Below are 22360 nucleotides of genomic sequence, written 5' to 3' on the forward strand. Positions count from 1 at the left end.
AAAGCAAAACTATGGAGACAGTTAAAAGATCAGTGGTTACCAGGGGTTGAGGGGAGGGGGGAGGGATGAATAGGTGAATTCATCTATTCACGTCTAACCATAAGAGATTTTTTAGGGTGGTGAAACTATTGTGATACTGTAACGGTAGAAACATGCATTTGTCCAAATCCATATAATTGTACAACACAAAGTGTGAACCCGAATGTAAACTATAGACTTAAGTTAATAATAATGTGTCAACATGAGCTAACCAATTGTAGCATACCAATGCAAGATGTTAACAGTAGGGGATCCGAGTGTGTGTGTGTGTGTGTGTGTGTGTGTCTGTGTGTCTGTGTGCATGTTGGGATGGGGGGGTATATGGAGCTCTGCACTTTCTGCTAAAATTTTTGTAAACCTAAAAGCACTGTAAAAAAGAAAGTCTGTTAATTAAAAAATAAAAAAGAAATCCTATAACTGAATCACTTTGCTGTATGCCAGAAATTAACACGACACTGTAGAGGAAAAAAAAAAAAAGAAATCCAAACCTTGAACTACTGCAGTGAAATTGCAGAAAACCACAGACAAGAGACGATCTTAAAAGCAGCTACAGAGAAAAGCAGAACATGTAACAAACAGGCCAACAGATGATTGATCACCAACCACAATGGAAATTAGAAGGTGGTAACAAGCTTCCAAAGAGGACAGAAGGATAATCTGCCTGGAATTCCACACCCAGCTAAAAAGTCAGGGAAGAGTGAGGGTCAAATAAGATACCTTCAAATAGACAAGAACCAGCGTGCTCTCCCTGAGGGAGCCGGCCTGGGTTCTGCCCTCCAGGGTGGGAGTACCATGGCCTCTCACCTTTGCAGTGGGCGTAGGGCATGGTAAGGGTGTAATCCTCCACCCGGTTCAGGAAGGTGAGGGTGGCCTTGCCGTCCAGCAGAGCTGACAGTGAGTTCCCTGCAGAGACAGGGCAGTGGGACCAGTGAGACGAGACTGATCCTCGGGACCTGGGCCCCCACCTCCACCCCCAGTCACAGGACCTGAGCTCCCTTCCAACAGGTGGAAAGAGTCCCAGGCACCTCCAGCTGTGTGACTGTGGGCGGGTTGCTTAACCTCTCTGAGCCTTAGATTCTGTAAAGGCCCCGTCCAGGTCGTACAAGTCATCCATCCTGAGGAATTACCTAAGTCGCCATGTGTTCATGCTTATTTCACTTACTAAAGCAGGGATTCTTAGGGTGGAGGCTTCAGACCTTTTCAAACTAGGGCCTCTGCTCTGATTTTAAACACCAGCGGAGAGGGGGTACGGCCCGCTCAGGGCTGAGAGTCACAGCCACAGTCAGTGACGGGAGCACAGGGGTGGAAAAGGTGGGCCGAGCCTGTACACCCTCTGCAGTCTGCTGGGCACACAGAGGCACTCAGAGCACCTGCCCGCCAGTGAGAACAATAGGAAGGTCGACAGGACGGAAAAATGCAGACAGACCCACGGTGCCAGACTCTTGAGGGGTGCTGCCCGATAGACTGTCCTGTGATGATGAAACTGTTCTATCCCATGTAGCATGTGGATACTTGCACTGCGGTCAGAGCAACTGCGGAGCTGCCTTTTAAGTTTTATTTCGTTTGAATCAATCAAAATAGCCACGTGTGGCCAGTGGTGCTGAATTGGACAGCCAGCTCTAGATGGCACCTTCATGTGGCTCCTTCCCGTAACCCTCCCAGCATCAGTGCAAACTCTACGGCTGAGGGATGAGAGGCCGGGGGGAGGGGGCTTCGGAGGGCTCTGCCTGACCCCAGGCTCTGAGCACTTTACCCTTCGTGGGCCCTGGCTAGGAGAGGCGGAGAGGGACACGAACATGGCCACCGGGGGAGGTCTTGGTGACCACCGAGTGCGGCAGGTCAGTCCTCCCCCCATTTCCTCGAGGCCCAGGGGAGCCCCCCTCACCGTAGAACCGGGACTTGGCTGTGATGCTGCCACTGATGCAGAAGCCGTCCTTTCGGTTGCTGACGTGGAAGGCGGACACGGGTGGGTGGTGGGACACCTGTGGGTGGAGAGGTGGCTCCTGCGACAGCCCCAGTAGCAGGCAGGCCCGGTCCCCCACCACATCCCTCCCAGTGCCAGGAGCAGGCGTGAGGGCAGTCCCCATCTCTCAGCCCCAACGTCCAGCGAAGCTGGGCCTGAGTCCTGGGGCCCGGGGGGGAGCTGAATGCAATCCCCGCATCCCCCCAGGGAAATGGGATGCGCTGTCCCCCCTCCCTAAGGAAACACTTTCTGCTGTCACAGCCAAGATGGTGCCTGCGCGTCCTGGGAGAATCCCTGCTGGCAGCAGTGAGGCCAGAGCTCTTCCAGTGGTTGAAGGTGGAGCCACCCAGAAACATGCCTGGGGGTCAGACGCCCCCTGCCCCCTGCCAGGGCCCTGTCCGCTGCAGAACCCAGCAGCCAGCCCAGGGTGGCCGGGCCCTTGCCTGCTCAGCTATGTAGAAGGTGTGGCTGTGGTTCTGGGGGTGGAACCAGCAGCAGCGGAAGGTCTCCCCCAGAATGGGGTTGTAGGGCTTCTTGATCCCCTGCAGGCAGTGAACAAAGAGGCTTGTGTGAGAAGCTGTGGGTGGGGCACAGATGCCAGTTGGGATGGGGTGTGGACCGAGGGACAACAAGAGGGGCTGCCTGCTGCCCACAGCCCCGGGCACCTGTAGGGAGGAGGTCTCTAGAAGGGATGTCTAGTTTCCCACCAGCATCTGGGAACAGTGCCCCACTCCTGGTCTGGGGCGACTATGTTTTACCCTTGGTTTACACTTTGGGCGGACGGCCTACGAGGTGCCCTGCCCACTTCTTGGCTCTGAGGGGCACGTGAGACCCTAACCACATCAAGCTCTCCCCGGATCTCAGGGGAAGCCAGTGCACAGCCCGCTCAAAGCCCCCTGTGGCTTCTAATGACCTTTCAAGTTAAAGCCCCAATTCTCCAGCCCTGCTATTTCAGTCTCTTCCCTGGGTGGGAAGTCAGGGCTTGGTCCCCCATCTCTGAGGACCTGGGACCACTGTGGGGACGACCAGGATCCTTCAGGGTCACGCGGGGTAGGGGATGGCCTTGGGCTCTGGGTGGGGTTGGGTGCCAGGGCGCAGGGCTGGGCTGTAGTTGCTCCCTCCCCGGCCGGTGCTTCTCACCTTGGGCTTCTTGTAGAAGCCGGACAGGTACCACTGCAGCACAAGCTTGATTCGGCTGTAGGCGTCCTCCTCCAGTGCAGCCCTGCGATGGGGTGGGGGAATGCCCTCACTCCAGATCAGGGGACCTGGGCCGCCCTCTGCCCTTTCCCGGCGCCCTCTCTCCTTCCGTTTCAACCTCCATTCACTTGCTGAAAACCCAGGCCCCTCCCCAGCTGCCCAGCCCCCAAAAAGGAGTTTCCCACCCTCCCCCGACACTCCGGGGAATCGGGTTTTCCACGGAACTGGAAAATGTCAGGGTGGCTCCAGTGCTGGGGCAGAGAGGGTGCTGCTGGCTCGAGGCCGGCAGGGTGCCGCCTCCAGGAAGCCCCCGGGATGCTCTCGCCCTCACCCAGCTCCCTCTGCGTGGGCTGCTGGGCCTGCAGCCCCCCTTCCAACCTCCGCCTTCTTCAGCTTGAGGGAGCCAATGCCAGGGCTCAGGTGCACAGAAGGTGCTGGACTCACCTGTGATGGTGGCCCTGACCGGACGTGGGGCTGCCCCGTCCTCCCTGTCCACCAGCTCCTCCCATGGAGGCCGGGCCCCTTGGAGGCAGAGGCTTCAGGGACAGTTTCCTGGGGACCCTTAGGACTCTCTGTGGGGCAGGCAGGGGCTGAGGGAGCCTGGGGGGGGTGTCTCTGGGCACCTCCCCGTCGCTCACCTGGAGAGCAGGTCGGCGTGGTAGTAGTAGTCGGAGAGCTTGTTGAGGAAGGAGCGGGGCTCCAGGACGAAGGTGGGCAGCACCACGCGGGACAGGTCCATGCCCGGCCGCAGCTGCTTCAGCAGGACCCACATCAGACTCTTGTGCTCGTCAGACACTGTCTCTACCTGCGATGCTTCGCCCAGCTGCCGGCAGAGGGACCGCGGTCAGGCTGCAGCCAGAGCTGGGCGGGGAGCCTGGAGGGGGCGGGATGGGGGGTAGGGCGGCCACGCGTACCCCCTGGCCGGGCCGCCACACCCAGAGGACCTGTCCCAGCCCCACCTGAGCCCTGCATTTTCCAGCAGGCCCGAGGGGCAGCCGCTGGCCCAGGCCGGCTCCCGTCTGCCTCTGCTCCTGGCCAGCCTGGGCCCTCCCCGCGGTTGGTGCACATCCACCGTGGCTACTGACACCTGTCTGTGGACTTTGCATGACCTGTGCCGCGGCAGCAGGTGCCATGTGCTCGAGGAGACCTCCTCCCACCCCCAGCCCATCTTGTCTTCATGGGGTGACACAGGTGCTTCAGGCCTGCACCCCCTTCAGAGGGGGTCTTCACCTGTCCAGGATCGCACGGCTAGAGGGGGCCGCCCTGGGCCCCCCCTCTCTTCCCTGAGACTGAGGCTCCAAACACGTGCCACAGAGAGACTGAGCCCCGGAGCTTTGGGCTTTGTCTGGGCAGGGGGCGAGGGGGCAGGGTAGGGGGGCTCCATCTCCCAGGCCACACCAACCAGCAAACCCTCAGGTGGGCAGAGTGATCTCAGAAAGGGTCATGCGGCTGTCTAAAGACAGCTGGCTGGCGGGGCAGGTGCTCCCAGGTAGGACTGTGCATCGGGGACCCTCCACTCTCGGGAAGTGCCATCGAGCCGCAGTTCCCGGGCCAACGCCAAGCCCCTCCCCATGGACCCCCATCCCCACCCCCCGGGCTGTGGCTCCAGGGCCTCGGGCCTGGGGTGTGGCTAGACTTGGCTGTGGATCCCCATCCCCTGACCCCCCAGGGAGGCAGCAGAATGGGGTGCCGGCAGCCAGCCCTGCATCAGGGCCCATCACCACCCTGCTGGGCCACCTCAGGCAGTCACTCTGCCTCTCTGTGTCTGCACAGCTGTGGTGGAGGCCTAGTGGCACTCGCTTGGACAGCTCGCCTGGGCACCGAGGGGAGGGGAAGCCCCCAGAGGCAGCGGTCATGTCTGACCCCCATGAGGCTGTGGCTCCCTGGCTTTGATGTCCAGGCCAGCTTCGGGGCGCGCATGGCAGCTGCCGCAGCTGGGAATCCCCTGCACCCTCCATCCCACCCGCACTCCCTCTAACCCTCTCCCTCTGGCTTCTGCCCCTCCTCTCCACCAAAAGTGCCCTGGTGAAGGTCACCACCACCCCCGTGTCACCCTGTCTCTCCTCCAGCTCCCAGCACAGCTGCCCCTGAGGCCACCCCTCCCCTCCCTGCCATGCCTCCCAGGGTTCCTCTGCGGAGCCCTGTCTGTGCTCAGCTTCTGAAGGCTGGGGTGCCTGGGCCCCTGGGCCCCTTGGGCTGCCCTATGTCCAGACAGCCCCCTAAGCCCCAGACCCTCCTGTGCAGCAGCGTCTCCCTTGCATGTCCAAGCCTGGGACACAGTCGGGTCCCACCCCCAGCCGCCAGCTCTTTCTTCCAGAGCGCCCGTCTCACAGGTGGCATCGCCGTCTGCCTCTGGACGCGCCCTGAACCCCTTCTCCCTTCCCCACCCCGACTGTGCCTGGGTCCAGGGCACCGTCAGCTTTGTCCAGACAACAGCTCCTCCTTAGCGGGTCCCAGGCTCTACCTCTGCCCCTTGACCTTCTGAAGGTCTCACCTGGACCCTGGCAGGCCGCCACCTGAACCTGCCCTGTGGCCCCCCCAACACCCTCACCAGAGCCCCGCGGCCCTCCCGGCTCTCCCTGAGTCCCGCCATCCTGGCCTTCCCGTGCCCCTGGCCCTCTGGGTGTAGCAGACTCTGCGGGCTCTCCCCGAGGGGACGGCCAGGCGTCGCCTCCACCGCTTCAGGGGTGCGGGGTGGGTGCTGGGCGGCGCCCGAGCTCCAGGCAGGGCGGGCTCTCACCTCCCCCAGGTCCTCGTGTTCCTGTACCACGTACGTGGTCCCTCTGCGCGCGGGGCGCCCCGGGGCCTCCGACTGCTCACTCCCGCTCTCGGCCTTCTGCCTGCGGTCCTGGGTCTCCTTATCTGAGTCCTCAGCGTTCTCTCTCTCTGACTTGTCTGAGAAAGCGTCATTCTCCAAGGAGGACCCGTTCAGTCTGGAAGGTGGACGGCGCCCGTGGGCTGCTGGTCACAGGTGAGGCCCTGGCACGCCCACCTCTGGGCATACCCCCCGGTACCCTCACCCGGGGCACCCCTCGCTGCCTGGCGCCTCAGCCCCATCCCTGTGCTGAAAAGCCTCAGCGATGGGCATTTGACACCATAAGCCCCAGTTCACAGGCGAACACCCTGAGGCTCCCCGGTCCACCTCGAGTGGAGGAGGCCTGCCTCCTGGCCTGGGGTTTGGGCAGACAGACCTCGGCGGCGTTTGCCCCCCATCTTCTCCCCACGTACAAGGAGACCCCGTGCAGTGGTGCCAGGGAGAGCCCGGGCCCAGGAGTCCCCCGCAGGCTCCCGGGAGAGGCTGGTCCCTGCCCGCCACGCCCCTGCTCACGGGAACAGGTCCTGGTCGTGGACGGCGGCCGAGGCGGGCAGCCCGCAGAGCGAGGAGGGTGACGCGTCTGGCGAGGACCCGGGCTCCCCGTCGCGGCCCTGCCTGCATGAGCTGAGTCGCAGGAGGCTGGAGCAGCGCAGTGCCAGCTCCAGGGCGTCCAGCCAGCAGCGGCCTGTAGTGGGGGGGTGGGGGCGGGTCAGGGGCGATGAGCAGCCCCCAGCTGGGGAGGCAACCACTGCATACTGGGGAGCTTCCTGCCCCTCTGTCAGGGAGCCTGCCCTCCCCCATCCCTCCATTCCTCAACAAGGAGCCCCCCACCGGACCCCCCACTCCCAGCACACTGTCAGTCACCCACGTCACAGACAAGGGCTAAGGCCAGGATGCGTAAGTGACCCCCTCAAGGTCATACGTGTAGCAAGCTCAGGCCACTCTGCACCCAGAGGTCCTGCGAGCTCCCACCTGTGGCGTCAGGGTGAGGGCCCTCCCTGATGGAGACTGGCCCCCACGGGTCGGGGCGGGAGGGGGTCTCTGCGCCCAGGGCTTTCCTGGCCTGCAGCACAGGGCAGGAGGGGGGCTGGCAGGCTGGGGAAGGGCTGCTGAGCTAAGGCCGCAGACAGGCAGCCCCTGGTGTTGGAACAGCTCCGGGGGGAGGGGAGGGCCAGGCGGGCGGGGATCCGGGGTGGGGTGGCCAGAGCCAGCGCCTCCAGCCCCCAGCCCTTATCCTCAGCCCCCTGCAGCCCTTCTGGTAGAGGCTGCCCGCAGGCTGGACCTGGGATTGAAGGACCTTGAACTCGGTTCTTTCCTTCTCCAAAGCCTCAAAGTGTCTCCCTCTTGGAGACAGTGAATTTCCTTCCCTAACTCTCTGTGGTGCATCCCGGGACCTGGCGGTGGGAGGGGCGCACTGGGGATCGCAGAGGAGGGGCTTGCAGGGAGGGTGGCTCCTGGTTATCAGGAAGACACCCGGCATCCCGCGGGGGGCGGGGGGTTTCACTGCAGGCTTGGCTGGATACCAACCTTCCAACTTTCAGCCAGGGCTGAAAGGTCATGGTGGTGGAAGGTGGGGCGCTCATGGGAGCAGAGCCCGCAGGTGAGAGCTGGGAAACCCACACGCGCTGAGTGGGGCCTGGGGCCCTGACGTGCGTTTTTTGTGGTTGCCACGAGGGACTAGACATCCTGAATAGCACGCATCCTTCGAGCCCATTCCTCCTCCTCCTCCAGGAAGCCCACCCTGATACCCACAGGGGCTGTGGATGCCCTTCCTCCCTGACCGTGGCCCCCGACCCCATCAGGGACTCAGCTCATGCTTCAGCCCAGTTGGCCTAGTCTGCTGGTTTGCTGGTGTTCTCTCGCACTAGATTGCAGGCTCCCCGGGAGCACTAGCTGCCCAGCCCATCCCAGGGCCCACAGGGGGCCTGGCACCGAGTGGGGGGCTGGGGAAATGAGGGTGGCATTCAAGGGACTCAGGACGGCCCCCTGGAGCGTGGATGCAGCGTCTGGCCACCAGGGGGTGGCATGGCACCTTAGGGACGGCCGCCTGCCCCAGACTCCCAGCCGGGAGGGCCGGAGCCCAGTGGTCAGGCCAGGCTGCCTCGGGCAGGACCTTGCCTGCACTGAACTGCTGGTGGGGTGGGAGTCTTACACCAGATCCCTGGGAGGCGCCGGCCCTCAGGGCTCGGCGATGGGGCGGCGATGGGGCGGGGTGTGTGTGTGTGGGGGCAGCCGCGTTTACTCGGGGCAGCCACTAGAGGGCGCTCCAAACACGTGCGCTGATTTGGGAACCTGGCTTCGTCCCGGCTCCAGCACTTTCTCACCTGCAGTTCACCCAACCTGTCTCCGCATGTGTCAAACGTGGATGGTAACAGTAGCATCTGCTGATTCAGTGGTGCCTGGCACGTGGTTGGCACCCAGTAACTGTTATCTGGTTGCTTTTAAATAAGGTCATCAGATTCGCATAGCAACTGGGGAGACACTGCTACTGTCCATCTTTTGCCCACGGGGAAGACTGAGGCTCCAGAGAGGGGGCTGCTGAGCGGCGGGCTCGTCCCCCGACACCAGGCTGCCTCCTTGGATGGCGGTGAAGGGGTCCGAACCGGGGTCCCATACACCCGGCCTAAATCCCGCCAAGGGGAGGGGTGCTTCAGGTGGGGTCACCGTGGAGACCAGCAGGGCAGGAAGGTACTCACCGTCTGACTCGGAGGCGGCCCTGAAGATCAGGTAGCTGCTGGGGAGGGGCTGTGTGATGGAGCCCACGCTCTCACCTTTGGGGCCCTGGAGAGGCAGAGACCCGGCGTCACCCAAGGGATGGGCCGGGGATGGGTGGAAACACAGGTTGTGCGGTCACGTGGACCCCCACTCAGACACGCGTGGATGCTTCCGGGGCCTCAGGACCCCTAGGCAGGGGTCAGGCACCTGACCACGCAGATGTGGCAGGCGGCAAGAGAGGTGAACGGGCGGGGTGCTCGGTCCCCCTTCTTAGCTGGTGGTCCCACCCTTGGCTTTCCAGCTCTGAGCCCCCCCACTTTAGGGTGGCCAGAATCAGCAGGTGCAGATCCAGGACACCCAGTTAAATCTGAATCTCAGAAAAATTACATACACAGTGTAAGTATACCCCGTGAAATATTTGGGACAGAGTTTTTTTTTTTTTAGATTCCATATATATGCGTTAGCGTACGGTATTTGTTTTTCTCTTTCTGACTTACCTCACTCTGTACGACAGACTCTAGGTCCATCCACCTCACTACAAATATCTCAATTTCATTTCTTTTTGGGACATACTTATCCTAAAAAAACTTTTTTTAAAAAAAGATTTATTTATTTTAATATTTTTGGTTGCGTCAGGTCTTAGTTGTGGCAGGCACGATCTTCGTGAGGCACGCGGGATCTTTCATTGCAGCGCGCGGGCTTCTCTCTAGTTGTGGCGTGCGGGTTTTCCCTTCTCTAGTTGTGGCGCGCAGGCTCCAGGGCGCGTGGGCTCTGTAGTTTGTGGCATGGGGGCTCTCTAGTTGAGGCACGTGAGCTCGGTAGCTGTGGCACACGGGCTTGGTTGCCCTGCCGGCATGGGGGATCTTAGTTCCCTGACCAGGGACTGAACCCGCGTCCCCTGCATTGGAAGGCGGATTCTTTACCACTGGACCACCAGGAAAGTCCCTAAAAAAACTTTCTGATCTTCCCCTGAAATCCAAATTTAACTGGGCATTCAGGATTTCACTTGGCAACCTGACCCCCTTTGGTCCTGGGCTGGGCAGCCCCCAGGTTATGAGGGTGAGGTCTGGGTTCAGAGCAGCTGCCCTCACATGGCCGCGTTCCTCAGCCTCTGGACACAGCTCGAGGTGTGATCTCATCCCATGGGGCCCCCAGGCCCTGAGCGCCCCCAACCTCCAGTGACCACATCTGATCCCCTGGCCACTGAGTGACTTAACCCTTGGAACTGTCAGCCCATTTCTGGACTCCGTGCCGCTGGGGCCCCAGGAGGAGCCTCCTGACTGCCCATCTGTGCTCTCCTCCCACACAGCCACCTGCCCCCGGGGGCTCTCTCCTTGCCTGGCCCTCCCAAGCCCCAGGGCTCGCACTGCAGTACCTTCACGGCCCAGACGGACTGGTCCAGTGGGTGGAAGAGCTTGAAGCAGAAGCCGTCCTTCTTAGAGGGCCTCTCAATGAGCTCGCAGCAGTGCAGCAGGACCGTACCCACCCACTGGCCCACCTTGGGCGTCTTGTAGATGAGCAGCACCCCCGGCTTCAGCACGCACCACAGTTTGGTCCAACTCTTCAGGGTCCCGCGGATCTGGGGGGAGGGGCGCTGCCGTCCATGCCTGCCCGGGACCCAGGGGCATCTGGACGGCTGGGGGCGGGGCGGATACACAGGGCTTTGGGCTCCGGGCAGAGTTCTCTTTTAGGATTTAACAGGAACTCGGAATGATGGTGAATCCAAAGGAGGGTGCTGTAGCCAGATGTACGGGTGAAGTCCATGGAGCTCAAGTTCAAGGCCCTGCCAGGGCCCTGGGGGGAACTGGGAATCGGAAGTGACTGCTGCAATTGTCAGCTTTGTGATTTTGAAACCTGTGATCATTTCTTTTCTCATCCTAAATATTCACTTTTGTACTTAATTTTTTATTCGTAATTTTGTGGAGCAGAGAAAAGGAGCCACGCGGGCCCAGGGCTCTGTAGAAGCCCAGGCTCCCCGGTCCCCTTGTCTCCTCTGCCCCTCGTGGCAGCCCCGGGATTCGGCAGCTTTACCCCCTCTGTACGGAGGGGGAAACCGAAGCTTGGGAGCTGAGGGACTCTCTCGCTGCCTCAGTGAGGTCTGAACACAACCCCGGTCCTTTCTCCCAAAGTCCGAGTTTCACCTCCCTCCTGTATCCCAGCAGGGGGCTCTATGGGCACTCTGGGACCCCCGCCAGCAGGTCAGGACCCCCCACCTTAATTAGAAATAGGGTTTCTGCAGATGCGACCAAGTGAAGATGAGGCTGCATTGGAGCAGGGTGGGCCCTGGTCCAATGACCGTGTCCTTATAAGAGGAGAAGAGGACACAGAGACACAGGAGGAGGTCAGGTGACCACAGAAGCAGAGGCTGGAGGGACGCGGCCACAAGTCCAGGGATGCCCGGGGCCCTCAGAAGCTGGGAGAGGCAGGAAGAACCCTCCTTTAGAGCCTCGGGAAGGAGCCTGGCGCTGCCAGGACCTTGAGTTTGGACTTTGGCCTCTGGACCTGGGGGTCATCTTTGGTTGTCATAAGTCACCAGCTTGTGGCCATTTGTCAGGGCAGCCCCAGGACACATACAGTTTGCAGCAGCCAGCATGCCTAACCGTCTCCCGAGTGGCTAGTGACCCTGCACTGCCCCTGGGGGAGGCCTCCCGAGGGAGCCTGGCCAGCGCTGGCACACACACGTGCTCACCTTCAGGCTGTCGGCCATGATGACTACGCTGGGGTCTGTCAAGGCGCTGAGCAGCTGCTTGGTGGCGCGCTTCTTCTCCTGGCGGTAGCTCTCCTTCTGTGCCTGGGCCCAGGGCACCCGCAGGTGGGTCAGGGGAGGAGGCCCTGGGCTGGCCCTCCCGGGGGGCCTTCTACTCGCGAGGGCCTCCACCGTCTAGCCAGGGGACGAGGAGGGGGGCAGGGAGAGCACAGGAAGAGGGGGTGTGGAGGTGGCCAGGGTGCGGTCTGTCCCCCTCCCTTTGGCAGGCTGGGGTGGAGGTGTGGCCTCACTGGCTGGGGTGCCCATTCATCCAACAAACGACACACCGTGCCCCTTCCCCAGGCCTGGGCCCACCTTGAGAGCTTCCTTCTTGGTGACCTTGGCTGTCGGGGATACACATTCCCTGTCGGACCCATTGCACAGCCTGTATTCTGCCTGCAAGAGAGACTCAGGTTGCTGGAGGGAGGGGAGAAGAGGACAGGTGTGCGGAGGTGAGGGGTGGTGCCGGGGCGCAGGAAGCAGGAGGTGGGAGAAAGGCGTCCCTCCCCCTCCCTGCCCCGGGGGAGGGGGTGAACAGGCCTCAGGAGGTGGGCACGTGAACACGAGCTGGGGTGGGTCACCGGGGGCGTGTCTGCGGTGGACCCCCTCCCTGGGGGCCTGCGTTGGGCACATGGCAATGACCCTCCCCGTGGTGCCCAGGAGGCGTCCATCTTAGCCATCACCTGGCGCCCAGCCTCTGGTCAGGGAGGGCGCACGTATGCAGTGGGGACCCCCATCCCTAGTGCCCTGACAGCAGCTGCTGGGTGGGGCAACGCCCAGGCCCTCTCCCGACGCTTGCAGGGAGGAGGTGCAGCCAGCCACGCCCACCAGGCAGCTGCATCCAGGGATCTGGGAGCGGATGGGGCCTCGGTCCTTTAACAGACGGGGAAATGGCAGCCGGGGTAGGGGAGTGGGGAGAAAAAGCCAGGACTAAAGGCTATGGGCCTGCGTCTGTGGAGCCTGCGAAGCCAGAATGGGGTTTACAGTTTGTTTGGGTTTTTTTTGGCCATGCTGCGCGGCTTGCGGGATCTTAGTTCCCGGACCGGGGATTGAACCCACGCCCCCTGCAGTGGAAGCCCACAGTCCTAACCACTGGACCGCCAGGGAAGTCCCGGGTTTTACATTTTTAAGGGGATGGGGGGAAAAAAAAATCAACGTGAGATGTGAAAATGATGAAATTCAGATTTCCGCATCCACCAATCAGGTGATCGTGGCCACCGGACGCGCCCACTGTTGGCCTGCTGTCGTGGCTGCATTGGCTCTAACGGCCATGGCAAGTTCTTGCGATGGAGCTCGTGTGGCTGCCGAGCTTAAAACGTTCCCTTTCTGGTCCTTTGCAGAAATTTGCCTGCCCTGCTCGTCCTCTGGGCTGAGTGCCTCCACCCCGAGCCTCTAGGCAAGGGAGGGAGGCCCGGAGGACCAGAGGCCAACGGCCCTCAGCTCCCTCCCTGCGCGAGGTGAGCAGCCTTGGCAACGCTCTTGACCGCTCTGCCGTTGCCGGGTCCTCTCAGGTCTTTACTGCCTTTGCTCACCTACTTCTCACGACCACCCAGGAGGCGGGCCCAGTTACCACCCCCACCCGATGGATGAGGAAACTGAGGCACAGAGAGGCGCAGTGACCCCCGAGGCTGCAGAGCCAGGGGCAGGGCTGCGGCCGGAACTGTCCCGGGGACCGGCCGTCCCCACGGCACTACGTGCCAGGCATGGCCTCGGGTGCTGGGGTTAGAACAGAGGGACAGGCCGCCCCCAGGGAACAGGGGGTGAGAGAGGGGGTTGGAGAGCACGTGTGTGCACGGGAACCTGCGCAGCTTCAGGCATTCTTACTACCCACGCCCTGCAGGTGAGGAGGCTGTGGCACAGAGAGGCTCAGAACCTGGCAGAGGTCACACAGCTCGCGAGGGGCCGAGCTTGGGCTGAACTCGGGCAGGGATCCCAGGAAGACAGGGACATGGGACGAGGCGCCTGGGGGACTCTGCTCTGGAAGCATCCTCTGTGTTGAAGCAGGAGTGGTGAGAAGGAGCTGGGCGACAGGCCTCTGGGGGCCGGGCTGATCCTCCGGCTCCCGGGGAGCTGGGATTCTTATGCCTGTTGCCCCCAGCTTCCTTAGCACATGCTGCTCCCCCAGCCTGAATGCTCTTCCCTGTTGCTGAGCAACCCCTGCTCCTTCCTCAGGCCCCGCTGAGCTGCTTCCCCGGGAGGAAGACGGCTCTGCCCACCCTGCTGGCATCAGACCCGGATGACACCAGCCACCCCTGGCCGGCTGAGCATCTCCTGCAATTACAGCCACACAGACGTTTCTGCTTACTGTCGAGAGCTCCACTGGGCTTGGCTTCATCCCAGCATCCCCTTGGCACCAGCAGCTGGGAGCTCGGTGAGCATCTTGGATGAATGGATGAATGAATGAATGAGTGAATGAACCCTCTGCCAATTCCCTGCCGCCCAGCTTTCCACCAGATGCGGCTGAAAGGAGCTTGTTGGGGGCAACAGAGGAAGAGAGAGGTGCGATTGGGGACAGCGGGGCTGGGGGGTGGACGGGATGGGGCGTCTGTGCCCTGCAACCCTCTGCTCCTGGGCCCCCCAAGCCCCACCGGGCCGGGTCACTGCAGACAGTGCCATTACTCCTCCATCCTAGAGCCATGCTGGGGACCCCGCCAAGGCCCACCAGACCCCCCTGCTCGTTCTCGAGGGCCACTGAACCTCAAGGCACAGTGGGGCGATAACGCAGCACCCCCAGGAGTGAGACACGCTGCTCAGAACCATGAACGCGGGAGTCTGACCAAAAACCTAAAAATTTCTTTAAAAAAGTGATTTAGGGAGCTTCCCTGGTGGCGCAGTGGTTAAGAGTCCGCCTGCCAATGCAGGGGACGCGGGTTCGTGCCCCGGTCCGGGAGGATCCCACATGCCGCGGAGCAACGAAGCCCGTGCGCCACAACTACTGAGCCTGCGCTCTAGAGCCCATGCTCCACGACAAGAGAAGCCACCGCAGTGAGAAGCCGCGCACCGCAGCGAAGAGGAGCCGCCGCTCACCGCGGCTAGAGAAAGCCCGCGCGCAGCAACGAAGACCCAACGCAGCCAAAAATAAATACATTTAAAAAAATTGTTAAAAAAGAAAAGAACCTGGGGGTGTCCAGAGCTGTCCTTTCTTTCCTCCCTCAGCCTCTGACATGTTCTAGACCTTACTTGTTTTGTCTGGTGCCTGTCTTCCCTCTAGAACATAAGCTCCAGGAGAGAGGGACTTTGTTTTACCAACGACTCCATCCCCAGCACCTACAGCGGTGTGGGCCTTGCCCAGAGAGGATGCCCAGACATCATTTCTGAATGGGTGAAATCTGAAATTTGAACCAAGTGTTCCTGATAGCATTTGATGTGGTTTTATGGGGTTTAATGTTTTATTGGGTTGTAGAAGGAAGAACCATGTTTTCATGAAATAAATCTGTGTCTTAAAAAAATATACGTGTCCGTAGACAGATGACTGAATAAACAAAGTATGGTCCAGCCACACAGTGGAACATTATTCAGCCTTAAAAAGGAAGAAAATTCTGACCCAGCTACAACCTGGATGAACATGAGGACATTATAGTGAGTGAAATAAGCCAGACACAAAAGGACAAATACTGTGTGATCCACTCACGGGAGGTCCCTAGAGGAGTCACAATGATAGAGACAGAAAGTAGGACGGCGGGGCCCAGAGCTGGGGAAGGGGTGGGACGTGAGTGTTTAATGGGGACAGACTGTCAGTTTTATAAGATGAAAAAGTTCTCGGGGTGGATGGCGGTGATGGTGACATAATAATGTGAATGTACTTAAACTGTAGACTTAAAAATGGTTAGGATGGTACATTTTGTTATGTGTATTTTACTGTAATCTAAAAAAAAATTTTAATTAAAAAAATTCCACACACACAAACGCAGGCGCTCCAACTGCACTCCCAGCAGCCGGCAGCCCTGGGGACCGAGGCGGGGAAGCGCTGGCTGAGGGGGGACCCACGAAAGGTCCGGTTTCTTCCCTGCCGGAAGTGGACGCAGGGAGGACCACCACACACTCCTTGCTGGACAGGGGAGGGCGTGGGGTCCCAGAGGAGCAGGCAGTTGTCACTCTGGGTCTCACGGGGCAGCCAGGGTGGGGAGAACTGGCCTCTATGTGCCTCCAGCCCCCCAGCCGCACCGCCAGAACTGGGGCCTCCAATCCGGGGGCCGTGGCTCCCCTGGCCTGAGGCCCTTGGGGGAAGGAAGGGCGTGTCTACAACCTGGCACCTGTACCTGGGGCCCCACACCTTCCCTGGACCACAGCTTCTGCCTGGAGGTGCACGGCTGGGCCCCAGCTGAGAGGCGCTGGGCTGGGGAGCACGTGGTGTGTGTGTGTGTGTGTGTGTGTGTGTGTGTGTGTGTGTGTATCTGTGTGTGTATCTGTGTGTGCGCGTGCCCTTTCCCCGAACTCGGCGTTGCCCTGAAGAGGGTACACGGGTGGAGGGCACAGCACAGACACAGGCAGAGGGAGGATGCGCTCACACCTGGACGGGTTCCCTATGACAGAAGAGCCCGGGGCCTCCTTTTACCATGATTTTCTGTCCCTGAGGCCCCCTGGCAGCCCCAGCCTCCTCCGGGCCCTGCATCCCCGACCTGTGTTACTCAAGAAGGTGGCTTTGATAAACAACTCACAAGCTCTGTGACTCCGTCCCCGGCTCCAGCAGCCTCCCTGATTCAAAGCCAAGGGCTGGCAATGGTGGGTTCGGCTGGCAGCCCTGCTGTCCCCTCCCTCCAGCCACTTCCCATCGTCCCCAGGGCAGGCTCCCTGCCTTGGGTCCTCCCACAGCCGGGCTCCTACCGGTGGCACCTTCGTGGCAGAGCCTGGGGTCGGGGGCCCTTCATCTCTGGGCGGCGATGGGCTGTTGGGCTCCATGTCCTTCCCTGCAAGAGAGTGGCTGGCATGAGGACCGGGGCATGGCTGCCGGGCAGCCCCTCCGCTGCTGCCCAGTGTGTGGCAGGCGAGGCACGGGCACCGGCACGGGTGGCCTGGGTGGGGCAGGAAGCCAGCCCAGGCGGTGGCTGCGGGACCAGAGAGCTAATGAGCACCAGCCAGCGTCATGAGGGGGTGTCACCGCTGGGAGAAGCCCGGGTGCCCTGGGCGCTGGTGTGGCACACCCTCTGGGGTCTGTAAGACAGGAACCCTGTTTTCAGTTCAGGGTACCCAGACCTCGCCTGGCTTCCCCCCACGCCCCAAATCCGCTGGCTGGAATTCCATTGCTCCCCAGTGCTGGGCTCTCGGAGGGAGGTGGCCGGACACTGTCCCGCGCCCCTCCCAGCACGCTTCCTCTCCAGCTCGCTTGAGGGGAGGGAGGCGGGTGTGAGGTGTCTGGATTTGACCCTGGGGGGAGCGGCTGCCCGTGCCCAGCTCCGTTTTTTTTTTTTTAAACATCGTTATTGGAGTATAATTGCTTTACAATGGTGTATTAATTTCTGCTGTATAACAAAGTGAATCAGCTATACGTATACATACATCCCCATATCTCCTCCCTCTTTGCGTCTCCCTCCCACCCTCCCTATCCCACCCCTCTAGGTGGTCACAAAGCACTGAGCTGCTCTCCCTGTGCCATGAGGCTGCTTCCCACTAGCTAGCTATTTTACATTTGGTAATGTATATATGTCCATGCCACTCTCTCACTTTGTCCCAGCTTACCCTTCCCCCTCCCCGTGTCCTCAAGTCCATTCTTTACATCTGCATCTTTATTCCTGTCCTGCCCCTAGGTTCTTCAGAACCATTTTTTTTTTTTAGATTCCATATAGCTTCGTTTGTTTTGAAGTGGGTTTCTAAAGCTCAGGTTCATGGCCAGGAAGAAGAGGCCATGGTCTCAGAGGAGGCCTGAGGCCGCCTGACGGGCCACTCCTGCCCGCTCCCTGTGGCTGGTGGTTTATTGCCAGGTCCTTGCAGGAAGTGGAGAAGCAATGACTAGGGGAGAGCCTTCCTGACCGGGAGGCACCAGGGGCTGGGGTGTGAGCACAGCAAGGCCGACGCCCTCCCTCCCCAACCCAGACAGAACAGAGAGGGAAAGGGACCTGCCTGAGGCCACACAGCTGGGCTTCGAAGCTGAGGAGGGCCTAGGCTCGGCAGCTGTCCCCACCCGTGGCCCACGTGCCAGGTGACCGGGTTCCCATGTGGACGCTGACCTGGACCCAGAGGGTCGAGCTCATTCTCTCCACCCAAGAGCAGGTTGCGGCTGAGTTTCCGGGGGTCGACTTTCTGAGGGGTGGAGGAGGGCGGACACAGTGAGAAGCGTCGTCGCAGAAAGGCCTCCTCCTTCATGGCGTGGGCGCTGGGGGGCTTCTGGAAGGAAGGAGGGGAGAGTACTGGTCACGCCTCACGCCGAGGCTGGGGCAGCCTGGGGCCTGGAGGGGGCATCCTCCACCCGCCCTGGCAAGGGGACCAGAGACCCGCCAGAGAGCCAGGGCCGAGTGGCCGGGGCCACCGTGTCTTACAGTCAGGTCCCCACTCAGGGGACGTCTCAGAAATGGGACGAGGGCCCGAGGGGCCTGCGGGTCACCCAGGGAAGGCTGCACGGCCAAGCTCAGGCTTTCCAGGGCCCATGGCAGAAGCCAGGCCCGGACCGGCCCCGCTGGAAGTTTGGCTGTCACAGCTGTGGCAGGACCCCCTGCCCCGCAGGCCCGGCACTAAGTCGGCTCTGTAGGACCTTGGACACGGTGAAGTGGAGCTGAGGTGGGCCCCTGACCCATGCCGGGCCACCAGACTTCCCCCGCTAGGGGATGGAGCTCCGTGGTGGGAAGACAGCGACTGGTGCACGCAGGGGAGGGGGCCAAGAGCTTCCCAGAGAGGGGGACGCAGGCGGGCCAGACAGGCGGCCACAGAGCCCTCGGGGGAGCTGGCATGAGGCTGGGGCCGTCCCTGAACCTGGCCTGCCCATCCCACCTAAGGACGCCTCGAGACCCCGCCTCCTGCCCTCCCCGGCTTCAGCTCCCTGCTGGGTTTCTGATACCTGCACCCAAAGCGCCTTAACTCGGAGAGGAAGTGCAGGCGTGCTTACGGTGAGGTGCACCCGAATCCACGCTCCGCCCGAGACGTCACCTTCCTGCTCCACAGCACTGCCCAAACCAGTGTCCGGTCCCAAAAGAAGCAGCGGCCCCCGGGGGAGCCCGACGGCCAGTCCTTCAGGTGCCTGCCGTGCCCTCCCAAGCCCTGCCACTGCCCCGGTCTGCCCAGGTTAGGAAAGAGGCAGCTCCCTCTGTCTCCTGCCCCTTTGCAGCCCCGCCCCGAGTGGGGCTGGGGCAAGCAGTTCCCAGTGGACGGCACGCCGCCACCGACGTCAGCCCATTTTATGGATGAGAAAATCATGGCTCCAAGAGCTGATGGCCTAGCCTTGTGGTCACGGCCTCGTAGATGTTGGCAGAGCAGGAACTCTGGCTCGGAATCCTGGGTTCTTTCCACTCCCTGAGGACGTGCTGCATAAAGGCCCAGTGACCGATTTCTAAAGGCCCAGGGGTGCCTCCTGCTGCCTCCCGGGTGGGCCGGTGGCCTCCTGCCAAGCCCAGGACAAAGTTCCCGCTTTCTCCCCTGGCCCTGGGCCTTCCTGGGCGGGGCAGCAGAAACACAGAGCCTTTCCTGCTGTGACAGGTGGGCGAGTGGACCCGGGCAGGGCTTCAGGAGTGGGCAGGGTGGCCCAGGGTTCCGTCGGCAGCCCCGGAAACTCCTCTGTGTTCCCTGCTCAGGGGTCAGAGTGGGGGTGCTCCAAGGCTGCAGTGGGCCCAGGGGCCCTACCCTTCCTAATCACTACCGTGTCATCCGGCTAAGCTTGTTACCTCTGCCATTTCACAGAGGGGGAAACTGGTTTCAGAGAGGTTGGGATTTGGGGCCCCAGGTCGCACAGTTATTAATTGGCAACGGCTGTGCTTGAGTCAAGTAGGCTGATTCTCAGTCCTGGCCCGAGTCCCCCCCTCTCACCAGTTCAGCTTAGCTTCTAGCAAACCCACTGTGGGGGAGGAGAGGGCAGGAGTCTGGAAGCCCAGCCCCTGCTTGCAGTCTCAGTGCTCACTCACTGACTCCCCAGATGTGTCTCAGGCCAGGGAGCCAGCACCTGAGAGGAGGTCCGCCGCCGTCTTACTCATGTAGCTGAGATCTTCCAAGCAGCTGGCTGGCACCCAAGGTGAGTCAGACCTGCTCTTGCCCTGGAGGCCCCAGGACGCGTGATGAGGGATGACACAGGTAGGCCTTCCTCACCTGGAGCTGCCTGTCTCTTAGGGGTTGAGTCTTGCAAACTTGGGGCACGGAGAGGGGCTCCTGCCCACAGATCTCAGCTCCCCCATCTGGCCATGCACCCCGGCTCTACCAGGGCAGGGTGGGGAGGGCACAGAGGTCACTGGCTGCCTTTCTTCTCCCCCAGCACAGCTAACCACCAGCGGCCAGTGGGACTCATTAGTCTGTGAGCCCCACCATCTGCTCATATACACCATCCTCCCTTCCACCTTCCCTCCCTCCTTTCCATCCATCCATCCAGCTAGCCAGCCACCCATCTTCCCACCTGCCTATCTGTCCGTCCATCTAACCTCCTAGCCACCCATCCATCCATCCAAACATCCAATCATTTAACCATCCATGGATCCATGAATCCATCGATCCATCCATCCATCCGTCCAAACTCTCTTCCCTCCCTCCTCCGTGAATCTCTCCCGTCAGCAGAGCAGCTTGATTTCCCTTCCCCCCTTCCTTCCTATTTGCCCAATAATCAGATACATCAGAGGTGACATCCAAATGGCTGAACAGCTGGTCCAGAACAGACCCCCACAGATCCGAGTGCAGTGCCGGCGTGCACCCGTGGATACCCCCTCTGTGTCCTGACACCCCAGAGCAGGCGTGAGCCCCCAAAGGCCCCCCTCTGACCCACTCGGACAGCGAGGTGGCCCCTCTCCTTCGGCAAGGCCTCAGGGTGTACACGCGGCCCCTCGGCCTTCCCAATGCCCACCCCTGGCTGCTGTCTATGATCTCGTTTGGGGTCAAGGAGGGGGAGATGCTGCTTCGTTCATTTCAGAGCTAAATCCAGGGCCCCTCTCGCCAGAGGCTCCACACCGCGTTTAGAACACAGTCCGGCCTCTGTCTCCTTGTCCCTGTTTTCCAGGCCGTCAGGACCCCTGCCCGCTCCTCCCACCTCATTCCCTGCCTGGCTCTGTCACCCACTTGCCCCAGACACACTGGCCCCCGTTATGTTCTTTGAACATGCTAAGCCCGTGCCCACTGGGGCCTCTGCTCTGACGTCCCCCCCCCCGCCCCGAACGCCCTCGCCCACATCTCCGTCCGTCCGTGTGGCTGGGTCCTTCTCAAATTCCACTCTCCGCTCAAATGTCCCTTCCCAGAAGGTTGCCACCCCCCTGTCTCGCACAATGCCACATCTCCGTGGAACAGTCCAAGTTGCTGGACTGTTGCTCCTACATTCCTTCTTCTGTGTCAAATTTCTTCCACCCCAGGGTGCAAGTTCCAGGAAAGGGGACAGCACTGTCCCTCCCGTTTGCTGAGTCTCCCCAGGGCCGGGAGCAGGGACTTGCAGCGGGCGTGGGCGCCACTCCGCTCCAGGGCTTGTGGACCCCAGAGCCTGGGGTGAATGAAGGCAGCAGAGCAAATGTCCCTGGGCTTCGTCCCTCCTCTGCGGGTTAGGGGAGGAACCTCTGGCCAGCGTCAGCTTGGGGGCCGATTTTCACGGTAACCCTGGTGAGGTTCCTGTCCCAGGCCTCCTGCCATGTCTGGTGCAGCCAAGGACTGAGGCCCTGCCCTCCAGGCACTGGCAGGAGGCAGGAGGAATCTGGCACCTGGCGGGTCTGCGGACCCTTGGAGGCTCCAAGCTGGGAGGACCGTCAACCCGATGCTGGGCTGACCATGACCTTGTCTGATGCTCTGCACCTCGCAGGGAAAGCTGAAGGCTCGTAGCCCAGGGAGCACAGACCCGTGAGGATGGAGGGAGGAGGGAGGGAGGCGGATGAGGAAATAGACTCCCAGGCTGAGCCAGCAACCAGGGACCACACCCGCGGCAGGCAGCTCTCTCCCTCTGTCCCGGCCTGGGCTCCAGCTGCCCAAGGGCTCAGGGCACGCTCTCTCTGGGCCCAGCCCTGGGCCCTTGGAGCCTGGATTCTGCCCGCCTGAGACATCTCGGGCCGCCATGTGCCTTGCCCTCACTGGCCTCCCCAACCTCTGACAGCTGGCCTGTGCCCCGACCACAGTAACACCCCTCCGTTACCCTTGGTTACTGGGGTGATGCTTGCCCGTACACAGCTCGCCCTCGGCCTACAGTTGCCTAAATTCTTCCCCCGCTGCCAGAAGTGAGGCTGCTGTGGCTTCACCAGGCCCTCATTATCATGAAGTCCAGGTGTCTGAGGGGACACCGCAGGGTCTGGAGGAAGGAGCCCAAGGGCACCCCGACACAGCACATGAGGGGGCCTGAGCGTGAGGGGCCCTGACATCCCTGTGTGGGAGCCTTGGGTGTTTCAGCAAGAGGGGGCCCCCAGCCCAGAGGCTCCCGGGCCCCCTAAGGGGGAGCTCAGGAATCAGGAAGAGGGGCGGCAGCTGGGGAGAAGGTCTGTGGCCTGGGATTGCCCAGTCCTGGCCGAGCCTCGGGGGAGGGCTTTGCAGGCCTGGAGCTCAGCAGGGAAGCCGCTGCAGCCCCTGCTCAGACCCAAGACCAAGCCAGCCTCGGGGCTTGGGAAGGCGTGGCAGCGTTTCCCATGCTGACCTGCAGGGTTGAGGGCGCAGGTGTGGTCAGCTTCCTGCAGGCCCTGGCGATGGTGGCACCTCTGGGGGACGGTGGGCTGTGGTTTGCTGCCGGAGCCCTCGCGGCCCACCCAGCAAGCAGGAATCCCAGCCCTGGAGGCACACGTGCCCCTGGGGACAAGCC

At 61.4% G+C, this 22360-nt stretch overlaps 1 protein-coding gene across 6 annotated transcripts in view; it reads right to left on the reverse strand.

Moving 5' to 3' along the window:
* The window catches only part of OSBPL5 (oxysterol binding protein like 5), a 39983-nt gene that overhangs the window by 10862 nt on the left and 6761 nt on the right, over positions 1-22360 (reverse strand). For 2 of the 6 annotated variants that reach the window (XM_024748978.1, XM_024748977.1), the window contains exons 2-14: positions 17640-17796; positions 16300-16382; positions 11791-11871; positions 11419-11610; positions 10105-10308; positions 8711-8795; positions 6528-6699; positions 5940-6132; positions 3838-4022; positions 3143-3224; positions 2446-2544; positions 1925-2021; positions 844-942 (exon numbers count right to left, since the gene is read on the reverse strand). In XM_024748978.1, the coding sequence (XP_024604746.1) occupies positions 844-942; positions 1925-2021; positions 2446-2544; positions 3143-3224; positions 3838-4022; positions 5940-6132; positions 6528-6699; positions 8711-8795; positions 10105-10308; positions 11419-11610; positions 11791-11871; positions 16300-16382; positions 17640-17775 (1708 nt within the window). In that variant the 5' untranslated portion in view covers positions 17776-17796. The other 4 variants (XM_024748979.1, XM_024748980.1, XM_024748982.1 and 1 more) reach the window with 4 other exon arrangements.

Source organism: Neophocaena asiaeorientalis, unplaced genomic scaffold (assembly GCF_003031525.2).
Source record: "Neophocaena asiaeorientalis asiaeorientalis breed wild unplaced genomic scaffold, Neophocaena_asiaeorientalis_V1.1 scaffold43, whole genome shotgun sequence".
In the NCBI taxonomy this organism is placed as follows: Eukaryota; Metazoa; Chordata; class Mammalia; order Artiodactyla; family Phocoenidae; genus Neophocaena; species Neophocaena asiaeorientalis.